This window comes from Gracilinanus agilis, chromosome 3, assembly GCF_016433145.1.
Source record: "Gracilinanus agilis isolate LMUSP501 chromosome 3, AgileGrace, whole genome shotgun sequence".
Taxonomy (NCBI): Eukaryota; Metazoa; Chordata; class Mammalia; order Didelphimorphia; family Didelphidae; genus Gracilinanus; species Gracilinanus agilis.
In genome coordinates this window covers 20,382,219-20,395,137 of record NC_058132.1, presented here as the reverse complement: position 1 = coordinate 20,395,137, position 12,919 = coordinate 20,382,219, and the positions used below count along the sequence as shown (strand labels likewise).

At 47.2% G+C, this 12,919-nt stretch overlaps 1 protein-coding gene and 1 pseudogene across 1 annotated transcript in view; one reads left to right on the top strand and one right to left on the bottom strand.

Moving 5' to 3' along the window:
- Nucleotides 1-9,390, bottom strand: part of LOC123240829 (troponin I, cardiac muscle-like) — a 12,906-nt gene extending 3,516 nt beyond the window's left edge. Inside the window, exon 1 of the mRNA XM_044668544.1 lies at nt 9,234-9,390. Coding sequence (XP_044524479.1) covers nt 9,234-9,390 — 157 coding nt within the window. The remainder of the gene's footprint in view (nt 1-9,233) is intronic.
- LOC123242949 lies at nt 9,389-12,523 on the top strand (annotated as a pseudogene).
- The last annotated feature ends 396 nt before the right edge of the window (nt 12,524-12,919 follow it).

Below are 12,919 nucleotides of genomic sequence, written 5' to 3'. Positions count from 1 at the left end.
AAGACTTTTAGAGATGAGTGGGACTCCATTGTCTATCTGGTCCAACCTGAAGCTAAAAAATGATCCCCTGTGTGTACTAGACAAATGGTCTTCCAGTTCCTTCTTACTTCCAGGGATGGGGAACAACCTGCCTCAACTCTTGACAGTTCTAATGGTCAAGGCGGTTCTTTCTGAAGTCAAACCTAAATTGTCTTTTCCTAATTCCTACCCAATGTTACTTGGACCAAGTGGAGCCTCTCTTTCACATGTCCAAGTCTTTGGAGATTTGGACACAGTTCTTTTTCCCTGTTTCCTCTTCTGAAAACTAACCACATCCAATTTCTTCCACTTGTCCCCAATATGGGATGAGTTCTAGGCCCTTCACTGATTTTGTCTTTCTCTGCCCTCTCTTCAGTTAACTGATATTTTTCCAAAATTGTTGAGATCAGATCTCACCACAATTCTCTCCATTTGGTCTAATAAGGAAGAATCTGGACGTCCTATGGTCTCCTCAGGCCTGGAAGTAGAAGCCGTATCTTTCTTAAAAGAATCTAAATTAGAAAATTATCTATAAATAAACACATTTCTGAAAGACTGAGGGAAATCTGTGAAATTGTCAAGTTACTACAGATATCTTGTTTTATTTTCAAACCCATTAAATTTTATGAATTTCCATATTAATATGTACTGTGAATTAATATGTATTGAGTTCATGAATTGTTATGAATTAATACACATTAAATTTTATATTTAAAGACAATATTGTCCTGTTATCCCTTCCTGGACTTCCTTCAGGTTTCTTCTGGGTATTAAAAAAAAACACAACAAAAAAAACGCTTCTTTGACATTATTTCCTCTCTTCTTTTTCTCATTACTATCCACTTCCTACCTGATCTCCTCTCTCCAATTTCAGGATCTCTTCCTGACAAATAAAAAGTCTCCTTTATAAGCAAAACGTAGCCAAGTAAAACCACTTGGGGTTGCATTGATTGAGTGTGAAAACATGACTCTTTCTGGACATTTCTCGGTCATCCCTCCGTGCCAAGAGGTGGGAGAAGGCTTCATTATCTTTCATTATCAGCTTCTAAGACAGGATGGGTCATTGCTTTGAATAGAATTCTGAAGTCTTTCAGAAATGTTTTCTTTTTTTTTTTTTTTAATTTTTTGAACCCTTAACTTCTGTGTATTGACTTATAGGTGGAAGATTGGTAAGGGTAGGCAATGGAGGGTCAAGTGACTTGCCCAGGGTCACACAGCTGGGAAGAAATGTTTTCTTTTACAAGGTTGTAATTATTATGTTGATTGTTGTCTAGGTTCTCTTCCTTTTCCTCTGCTTCTGTTCAGATAAGCTCTTCTCAGCTCTTTCTGAATCCGTCCTTTCTCTTATTGCTTATGATTCCATTATTCATACATAATCATTTGGTGGAAGGAACCAAGTATTTATTAAGCATCTACCATGTGCCAGGCCATGTGCTAAGCACTGTTACAACATCTCATTTTGTTAGGGAAACTGGACAGGAAGTGGAGCCTGGGACTCTGGTGCCTGGTGAGGAGCCCTGAGCTTCAGTCCTATGTTTGTGTTGGTCCCTTTCTGGAGGGGGAGAAGAGATTGGGCAGGGGCAGATCAGAGGCTCCTTCTCTAGCCAGCAGAGTTCCCTTCCATCCTCCCCACCCCAGCACTCCTGGGGACAGTTTAAAAGCTATATATATACATATACATATATATATATATATATTTCATCTGTAAAATGGGGATAATATCAGCACTCGTCTCTCAGGGTTGTTATGAAGGTCACAAGACATTTGTAAAGTCCTTAGCTTAACGCCTGGCATCTAGCAAGCACTGTATACATGGTGACTAACTACCAATACTCCATCCTTGCTGCAACATAAAAGCCACTATAAGCCTTTTGTACGTATGAATTCCTGCCCTTGTTTTTAAAAACCTCTTTGGGGTATACTTGAGCCGACTGCTAAATTTTCAGTGTAAGCATTTATACCACTATAAATTGGGGCATGAATTGGTGGTGCAGACTTAGGAAAGCATTGGATAAAATACCCATAATGTGGATTCACCTTAAAAGTGTATCTTATAAGGAGGCAGCTAGGTGGCTCAGTGGATTGAGAACCAGACCCAGAGATGGGAGGACCTGGGTTTAAATCTGTGTGACCCTGGGCAAGTCACTTAATCCCCATTTGCTGCCTAGCCCTCAAGTTCTTCTGATTTGGAACTGATAACTTAGTATCAATTCTAAGACAGAAGATAAGTGTTTGTAGGCAGAGGGGAAGTAGCCAGTACACTATCTATGATACATATTATTTATGATAATAGATATCAGATATTATGTATTAGATAATAGAATATTTTCTGTGATATTAGAAATGGAACCGAATTTACAAATTCATCTGTGTTGTATATTGCATTAGCATGACCCAGCCATGAACAAGTAAGAGGACACATGGTATAATGGATAGAGAACTGGCTTTAATGTCAAACAGACCTGGTTCAAGTCTTGCCCCTGTGCATAACATCTGTATAACTCCAAACAAAATCTGGGGTTCTAGGCAACTCTCTTAGACTAGAATTTGCACAGAAGCAGCCCACTTGCAATGGCAAGAATGCATTTCTTCACCTTAAAGTTTGCTAATCTAATGACATCACAGGCCTGGTTCCTATCCCAATGATTGTCTTTACAATCAGTCTTTTTAGATGAATTTATATAATTCCTGTGGTCTTGGCAATTGAGCCCCCAGATAATTTATAGATCCTCTATCAATTCTAAATGGAATTTGATTTTCTTACTTTTCTATTGGGTTTCATTGATAGTATAAACAAATGCTGATTATTTAGGGAGATTGTTTAGTGACCTACTGGTTCACCAAATTATTTCTAATATTAATTATTCCTACCATTATTTATCATTATCCATTATTATTTTATATATTTATATTTTATGTTATTTTAAGTAAATTAATATGTATAATTATAATAGATAAAAATATTTATAATAAATAATAGATTGATTATATCAATTATGAATTATTTCTATTAATTTTTAGCTGACTTTCTAAGGTTCTTTAAAGAAACCAAATATCTACAAAAGCAATCATTTGTCTCTTCTTGGCCTATGCTGTATTCATCCAATTTCTTTTTGCTGTCTTATTCTTATAGCATTTTTAGAGTCAAATAATAATGATGACTATAGAAACTTTGCTTTAGTCTGATCTCCTTAGAAAAATCTCAGCAGGAGTCTGGCCCCTCTAATAGATTCAGGTTCAGGGCCCTGCCTCAGTTGTTTTATTACAGATTGGACACATTTCTAGCATTAAAGAATACTATAAATTAGAAGTGAAAGTGGCTGGTTGTGTTTGTACAAAAAATATTTATAGCTGTGCTTTTTGTGGTGGCAAAGCATTTATTGACCATTTATAGCATGCTAGACATTGTGCTAAGCCCTAGGGACACAGAGAAAGGAAACAGACAATCCCTGATCTCAAGGAATCTTGGGTCTAATGGTGGCAACAACCTTCAAACAACCATGTACAGGCAGCATCTAGACCAGTGATGGCAAACCTTTTAGAGACCAAGTGCTGGTCTGTCTGACACACATGCCATAGGTCTGCCAACACAGATCTAGACAAATAAACTGGAAATAACCAAGAAAAGGAAAGCTCTAGCATTAAGAGAGATCAGGAAAAGCTTCCTATAGAGGAAAGATTTTAGTTAGGACTTGAAGGAGCCCCGGGAGCCCTGGAGGGAAGACACGGGGAAGGAGAGCAGGCCAGGGGTTCATGATAGAGGGATTTGCTGGCAAAACCAACCATTTGACATTTGTTTCTCTGTGTGAGGTCAATTCAAAATGATGATTATTCTCTCCAGAAAATCCTCAAAATTTATTTTGGAGTTTTCAGATTTTGGACTATAGAATACAGCAACTGACATTCAGCTGATCTTGTTCCTTCCCAGAGTCACATATTGCTCAAGAGCGAGATCCCACTCTCCAGCCTCCCCAGCCTCTGGCTACTGCTACTGGTCCCAGGTGGTGGACTTGAGGTTCTTATGTGAAACAACGTAGTGCCTGCTTTTCCAGGCTGTCCCTTCCATGAGGTTATTTTAACCCTGACTCCCTCTACTCCTGGGCTCCCAAGAACTTGGAGGACAACCCAGATCAAAATCTTCTTGCCTCCATTAAAGACCTTTCATTGCTGCTACTTTGATGGTCTTTAATTAGGTTGAAGAGACTTTTCATGTGCTTAAGGACTCTTTCCTTTGGTTTTTAATCTTTCTCCCCGTTCTCCTGCTTAAAACATACTTATTCATTCAGTAAAATAGCCTTAAGAAAAGGCATGCCTCAAGGGCCAAAGAAAAGGAGGCAAGCAAAATATTTTTGAAGGGAAAAAACAGTTGTTACCTTCCCCTTTTTTTTTGCAGGCAGTTTGATTTCCATGACACAGTGGGCTTCTCAGAATGATGCCATCAGGGAATTTAATTGCCCAGTAAGTCAAAAGCCAAATTCTCTAGAAGGAATTAGAATAGTTCTGGTTGCACCTTCTTAAGTGAGAAATCAACCAGGAGAAAGTCTTACAAAAAGAGAAATTCCCTGAAAGTCTGACCACTTCCCTCTGCAAAGCCCAAAGCCCCCTTCCAGAGTTAATGCAATGGATTTGAGGTCCTTAAAGGAAATTGCACTACTTTAAAAATGCAGATGTGTAAGGATAAGAAAACAATAGGGTTAGAAAGGAAGTGAAAAACAATGAAGTTTAAGAATCAATCAATAAATCAATCAATCAGTATTTATTAAGAGTCTGCTAAGGAGGGGGCAGCTGGGTAGCTCAGTGGAGTGAGAGCCAGGCCCAGAGAGGGGAAGTCCTAGGTTCAAACCCGGCCTCAGCCACTTCCCAGCTGTGTGACCCTGGGCAGGTCACTTGACCCCCATTGCCCACCCTTACCACTCTTCCACCTATGAGACAATACACCGAAAGTACAAGGGTTTAAAAAAAAAAAAAGAGTCTGCTAAGGGACCAAGCACTATTCCAAGCACTGAGGATTCAAAAAGGCAAAAGATGGTCACTGAAGTTCCAGAATTTTTAAGTCTGGTTGGGTTGATAAGTGAAGAACTTGGGAGAAAAAAGACGTCAAAGAATCAAGCTTATTTAAATGGACACCAGGTAGAATTAAAGCCCAAGGGGACTAAGAAAAAAAAAAGTTCAGAGAAGCTCTTGACACGGGAAATTATAAACCATAATTACACATTATGGGGTAAGAACGATCCTGATTCACTAGGAATTCACTTCTAAGGAATCACAAGGCACTCCAATAAATTTAGAGATTTATTTGGGAGATGATTGTAAGGTAGATTTGCAGGTAGAAGTCTGCCTGTCTTTTTTTTTAAACCCTCACCTTCTGTCTTAGAATCAATAGTGTCTATTGGTTCCAAGGCAGAAGGGTGGTGAGGGCTAGGCAATGGGGGTCAAGTGACTTGCCCAGGGTCACACAGCTAGGAAGTGTCTGAGGTCAGATTTGAACCCAGGACTTCCCCTCTCTGGGCCTGGCTCTCCATCCACTGAGCCACACAGCTGCCCCAAGTTTGCCTGCTTAAATTAACCAAAGATGAAGTTTTTATTGGTTGTAGGGAAGAACTGGGTACATGACAGAAAACATGGCAGAAAGAGCCTCCTGGAAAAGAGACTTGGGGGAAGGAGGACTTGAGGTTGACATGTGATTTACAAGGGCTGGAGACTCTCGGGAAGTGGGCTTGAGGTTGATACATGGTCAAAGAGGGACAAAGTTGTCTACTGGGGAGATTTGCAGATCTCAGAAGCGTGAAATGCACACACCATCTTTATCTTTTTACCAGTGGTCATCTGGAATGGTCTTATCTGGCCAGACGGGTTTAGAGGAATCCTTCATGTGTTCCCAGAACTTCTGGGTTTTCTGCATCCCACTCCATTCCCTCCTCTATTTCGGGGACCTACCACACACATATAATAAATTTTCTCTTTAATGGGAAGCAAAGTCAACAAGGGAAAACATGCTTGTGGGAGTTAGAGATAGATCTGACACTTTCTAACAATTCCCAAACTTTATTTCATAGATATTGATTTAATTAAGATATTAATTAAGATTGAATTAATTAAGATATAATCTAGAAAAGTAGTTGGGATCATGGTGCAACTTCTAGAACTGATTGATTTAAAACAGATTTATATCAGGGTCAATAAATTATTTGGGGACAATCATTGTTCATGATGAAGACAATCTGTGATCTGAATCATTACCGATTGTACCGAGCATTGTTTCTGGAAGATTAGGAGCGATAACTTCTTTACGATGATTTTTTTAATTCAACCAGCAAAGAAGGCCAAAAAGTGGGAGAGGGGAGAGAAATTCTTGGAATATTTTCCCCTCTAGACAATTTGGAGAAGTATTCAACTGGCTTAGTATTATGATAACAAGTCTCTTTTTTTATGTTAAGCTTGTTTTACATTTGTGCTCCATTTATAAGTTTCTTGCATTCAAATTAGGGGATGGAGATAGAATTCTGGTAGTATTGACTCTGGGACACAGAGACTTGGAAATATGAGGACCCCGAGGTTTGAGAGATTGAGATTTGAGCTCTCTAAGAGCTTTATATAGAGCAGTGGTTCCCAAACTTTTTTGGCCTCCCACCCCCTTTCCAGAAAAAATATTCCTTAGCTCCCTGGAAATAAAAATTTTAAAAAATTTTAATAGCAATTAATAGGAAAGATAAATGCACCTGTGGCCATCACTGCCATCCTGGATTGCTGTAGCATCCACCAGGAGGCAGTGGCGCCCACTTTGGGAATCACTGATATAGAGGTATGAAAGCAGAGCTAGTTGAATATCCAGAGTACAGTGTCAAAGCCAAAAAGACAGAGGGAGATAGTCAAGGGAGTCAGGGATTATTAAGCTTTTGCTGTGCCAATCACCTTGCTACATGATGGGGATACAAAGACCAAAAAACAGTCCTAGCCCTCAAGAAGCTCCCATTCTAATGAGGGAGATCATATCTGAATAAATAATGATGTACATAAGAGTCTGCAGAGATGGGAGGTAACTAGAAAGCAGAAGGTGTGAACTTGAGCTAAGAGTTTGTTAATCATAACTGAGACTATTATAATCAAATTTTATCTTGTAACTAAGCTTGAAGGCTTTGAGGTTTGGAGTATTAGTGTGTGGATCTAATGCCAACTCTCAATAAGTGAGCAAAACAAGATGGCAGAGGAGGGAGAGAAGAAAGATGGATGGCAGGTGATTTAACCTGAGCTCAAGATGTGTTTGTAGCACAGGACTCCATTGGTACAGGAACTGGTAGATGAGGAACCTTCTGGAGAATGTTCTGGAAGGTTGACTAAGTCTACGTCTCCCTTCATAACACCATGAACTCTGGAAAGTGCCTGGTCTGGGAGGATGCTGTGGGCTTGGTTCTTACAAAAGGACATTGGCCTAATATGGGTTTTATGGTCACCAGGATGGGTGAAGACTCACGGTCAGGTGGAATTAAGCAAAATTAAGAATCAATCCCAATCTTAGTTGGGGGATGGGGTGCATTTCTGGACCCCATAAAATCCCTAAACTGTGTAAAAGAGCTCCTCTGTGTCAGGGACCTTTCATTACAGAGGGACCATTGATTTCCATCATTGGTGATTGCTAGCCTTGCCAATAAATAGTCAAGCTTGGACCTTTTGTGCCTCAGTCTCTCGCTATCCCAGATTTATTTTGACAGAGACTAGCAGGTGGGGAAGTGGAAAGCTTCCTTCCTGCAGAAGACAGGGTTTTGGAGGAAATTAGGCAGGAGTGAAGAGGAGGAAGAGATTCCCAGGCCTAGAGGGCAGGCGGTACGAATATAGAATGACAGGAAATGGATCCTCCTTGCCAGGAAGACTAAGGAGGTCAGAGCAGGTAAGATATATATGTGAAGGAGAGTAAAGTATGAGAAGGAAGGGAGGGAAGGAAGCATTATGAGGCTGATTATGGCTTAATAACTTCATTAATTCAAAAGGAGGAGGATGAGGAGGAAGGAGAGGGGAAAGTAGGTACTCAGCTGACTAATCTGTGGACTCCATTGTGGGCCCTATATTCCACCACTGTCCAGTCAGCACCATACACAGCACACCCCAGACCTCCATTTCCTCCTTGCCTCACCTTATAGTATTTTCTCCATCCACTAACTCTTACATGGCACATCTCAGGAGCCAACCATAGTTTCTTTATTTGTCTGGGCCACCCATGGAGGCAGTCTAGGAGGTGTTACAGGGAAGATCATCCTGCCCTCCTGATCTTGCCATATTCTTGACTCCTTTTTCAGCGGCTGGTCTAGCCTCAGTTTACTCAGTGGTATCTGGCCTCCACTCCAGGTGATGGGAGATGACATCATGAGAGTGGCACAGGAAAGAGAAATTTACTTCAGACAGATATTATGAGAGGGAGAGAGGAAGGGAGAAAGAAAGAGACAGAGACAGAGACAGAGAGAGAGAGAGACAGAGAGAGAGAGAGACAGAGACAGAGACAGAGACAGAGAGACAGAGAGAGACAGAGAGACAGAGAGAGAGGAGAGGAGAGGAGAGGAGAGGAGAGAGAGAGAGAGAGAGAGAGAGAGAGGTTCAGAGATGAAACAGAGATCTGTCTCTGGTTACAAAGTAGGCCATGTTGAAAAGTAGGGAGAGATCTAGTTTTTAGGGAACAAGCCCTGAGGGTCAGGGTCTGGTTTGGGGATTAGGTTAAAAATCATATAATCCCTATCCTAAAGACAGCAGGTCTTCAGTTCAAATTTGGCTTCAGATATTTCCTAGCAATGGGGATTAAGTGACTTGCCCAGGGTCACACAGCTAGGAAGTATCTGAGGTCACATTTGAACCCAGAACCTCCCATCTCTGGGCCTGGCTCTCAATCCACTGAGCCACCCAGCTGCCTACCCTGGGCATGACTCTTAACCCACATTGCCTCGCTCTCTACTCTTCTGCCTTGAAACTGATACACAGTATTGATTCGAAGACAGAATATAAGAATCAAAATTTTCAAAGGAATCATACAATCCTGGAACAATTGGGCACCTAGACTCAATGAAGCCACCTCCTGCCCATTATCCAGAGGAGAAAACTGAGAACTAGGGAGGTGCAGAGACTGGACTTGGTCACAAGCCTGGTAGGGGTAGAGGTTGCCTTCAAACTGAGGCTTCCTCTTCCATTCTGGGCTTCCTCTGACCTTACTTCCCCTTCCATCTGCCAACTACCTCCCCCCTCCGCCCCCGGGGATGATGTGAAAGCCACAAGGAGGAAGGGGCTGCCCCCTTCTCCGCAGCAGGCCGGTCGCTGGGATGGGCTGGCCCTGACCACCGCTTCTGCCTCGGTGCTTTGGGTCTGCTCTCCCAGCAGCACCTGGGCCACCATGGCCTCCAGACTCCGGGTCCTGCTGTGCCTGGGTGAGTGCTGGGGGCAGAGCTCCGAGGCCTCTCAGAAGACTCCGAAAGCTGGGAGGAACCTCGGGCAAACCGAGTCCAGCCCGAAAGCCCACTTGACAGAAAAGGGAACTAAGGCCCAGAGGGGGGGAGGGGAGCCGGGTCTTCTGGTGTCCGGCCGCTGTCCCTCGGGCTTCATGGCAAGGATGGGGGTTCTAGAAGAGCTCAGTCTAACCCGGAGCGTCTCCTCTAGGGCTGTGTCTGGAAGAGAGGATGCAGGCTCCAGAGGGTAAGTCCTTTGCCCAAACCCAGCCCACCGGGCACAGCCAACGGCCTCCAAGGCAGCCCAGGGGGAGGGGAGGGGAGGGAGGGAGAGTCTGGGCTGCTGGGATGGGAAGACTCAGAGAGGGGCGGCGGGGAGGAGCAGGCCGGGTGGTTCGGGGGGACCCGCTGGGACTCTGGTCTCTGATTCCCTCCCAGGCATATCCCTGAGACCCTCCCTCAGGGCTGAGCCCGCCTCGGTGACCCCCCAGGGCAAGCCTGTGAGCCTTTGGTGTCGGGGGCCTCTTCGGGCTCATCTCTTCATCCTGAGGAAGGCAGGACCCTCCGGCTACGCGGATGAATACATGGTCATGCCTCCGGCCGCTGCCCTGGAGGCCGAGTTCCTCCTGTCGTCTGTCACGGCCAGCCATGGGGGGGTCTATAGGTGCTGCTATTGGAGCCAATCAGGCTGCTCGGAGAACAGCGACCCCCTGAAGCTGGTGGTGACAGGTGAGAGGAAGGCCCCGAGCCCTGGCCGAGGCGGTGCCGCCTCTGGCCTCCCCTCTCTGGGGCTGCTGCCTCCTCCGCAGGAGCCAGCTTTGCTCTCGGGAGACCCGGCACGTGGCGGCTCCCTGGGGCTCGCCCCTGCCCTGCCCCAAGCCAAGAGAAGGGCCTGGCACCGCCCTGGCCCTCTCCCAGCTCTGCCTGGGCCCCGGGAGGGGAGGGAGTGTCTCTGCTAAGCCCGCCGCCTCCTTCCCCAGGCGGATCCAGCAAACCCTCCTTGCGGGCGCTGCCCAGCCTCGACGTGGCCTCAGGACAGAACGTGACCCTTCAGTGCCAGGCAAAGCTGTGGCACGACAGGTCTGCTCTGTACAAGGACGGAGGCCAGGTGGCCCTGGGCGCGGCCCAGAGGCAGCAAAGGGGCGCCCAGACCAACTTCTCCCTCCCGGCCGGCACTGCGGCCCAGGGAGGGACTTACAGATGCTACACCTTCCACAGCGACGCTCCCTATGAGTGGTCAGCCTCCAGCGAGCCCCTGGAACTCCGGCTGCTGGGTAAGCGGACCCCGGCCGCCCCGGGGCCACCCCGGGCCACCCCGGGCCACCCCCGGCCCTGCTCTCCAGAGGCCAGCAAGGCTGGTGGGTGGGGAGGGAAGGGGCTCACACACAGGACCAGAGTCTGGGCAATGGGGGAATCCCAGGGAGACCCTCCCCTCCCCCTGACCCCTCAGCCCTGCTCCCTCGGGGCACACAGTGGGTCTGCTGGGTCCTTTCTAGGATTTCTAGCTTGAGGAGGTCCAGGGGAGCCAGGAGAAGGGCAGGGGAAGGCTCAGGTCTCAGTGTTGGCGCCTCCCTCTTCTCCTGCCCCCTCTCTATGGATTCCTCCCTGCCTGGCTCTTCTGGGAGCCCTCAGAGAACCACGTCCTTCCTCCCCTCCCCCTCTGTCTCCATCCCACCCCTCCTGGCACCCTGAAGTGAGGAAGGTGAAGATCCAGGCAGGGACATGGAAGGTGGGCAGCAGCTGCCCAGGGAAGAAAGAGCTGATGGAGTGAGGGAGCCCCAGCCCTTCTCTCCCCTTGCCCAGCAGCCCCAGGGCATCCCAGGCCTTGACCCAAATGAAGATGCCCTATTTCTGCCATCCCTTCCCTCCCCTCCTCCAGGCCTGGCTGGCAGGAGAGGAAACTCTTAGCTCCTCTCAGCCCAATTCCCAGTAAGTGGAAGCACTGGAGGGATGTCCTCACCTCCCTCCTCTGTCCAGCGCTGGGTCCCATTGACCTAGTCAGGACTTGGAGCCTTGACTGGACCTCAGCTCTCTGGAGCCTGAGAAGAGGCCCTGAGGAGGACTCAGAGGGCTCCTCTCCCCCCACCAGCTCCTCCTCCTGCTCTCTGGCTTTTCCCTCCCACTTGGAGCAACAAGACAAGAGAGTCACCAGATGGCAGAATCCTCAGGTGTCAGAGCTGGACAGTCAGTTAACTCTTTACTAAGCTCCTACTATGTGCCAGACACGGGGCTCAGTGCTGTGGATACACAGAGAGACAAAAGTCCTGGCTCCCAGGGAGCTCCTGGGCCAGTGGAGGCCACGTGGAAGGAGTGTGGCACAAACAGGAGATCCACAGAGTATTGGAAGCAACAAGTCATAGGGAGAGACAGACCTGGGACAGGGGAGAGAAGGCCTGAGGGAGAGGGGGGAGAGTCAGCTGCAGCCCCTGGAGCCTGGGGGCCCCCCAGCTCTCACCCACATCCCCAGACTAATGAGCACTAAAGGCTCTCAGGTCAGTGGCTGGGCTCTGAGTAGCCTGGAAGTGGCACCCTGGCGCTCCTGGGAAAGGGGAGGCCCTGCCTCTATCTCAGTGACAGCCTCTGCCCCCTCAGATGCTGCCTCCCAGGATTACACCACTGGCAATGTGATTCGTCTTGGCCTGGCTGGCCTGGTGCTCCTCATCATGGGCATCCTGCTGGCTGAAGCCTGGACCAGCTGGAGGGGACCCTGAGAAACCCCCTGGGGAGACCCTGTGTGAGCAGCCAGTCAAGATAGACAGGAAGATCGAACCGGGGTTTGGGGAATATGCGACCCCCAGGAGGCACCAGTCTGGAGGAAATGGCTCTGCCAGCTCCACAGAGGGTCATCCCTGCCCTTGGCACCTGGTCCTGGCCTCCCTTCCTTATACTCTGCTAACAGCCAGCTCCTCCCTTCCTCTCTTTGGCTTCTGCTTTGTCTCTCTTCCCTCCCACTCACAGGCTTGCCCCTGTCCCCTCTTCCCACTCTCCCACCAGAGATGAGAATAGCTAGGACTGATGCAAGCAGAGACAACTGTTCCCCAAGAAGAGATGCTGCAGGCAGGAACCAGGACAGCTCTTGGCCTGACTGGCTGCTTCATTTTCCTCTTCACAGCCCTGTGAGGTCACTCTAGTGAGCGAGATGGGGCTGGGGGACGTGGCAAGGACTGGCCAATGAGAGCTCCCTCCTTAGAACACTTCCAGGGTGCTCTGAGGCTGTCCTTGCATGTGGAGGCCATCCTTGCCCAACAGACCAGGTCTGGATCTCCACTTGGTGAGAATGGCCTTGAGCATGGAGGCTTGGAGAGAAGCCTCTGCTCTACAGGGAGCTGACTTGAGTGTATCTCCTGTCCCAGTGACCCCTGCTCACCTCTGGGGATCCTTGAGGGCTATTAGGGCACCGTATCCAGGATGGGTTTGCTCAGAGCAATGGTGGTCAGTCTAGAATTGACCAGTCCCTAAATCCTGCTTGACTAGAGGAA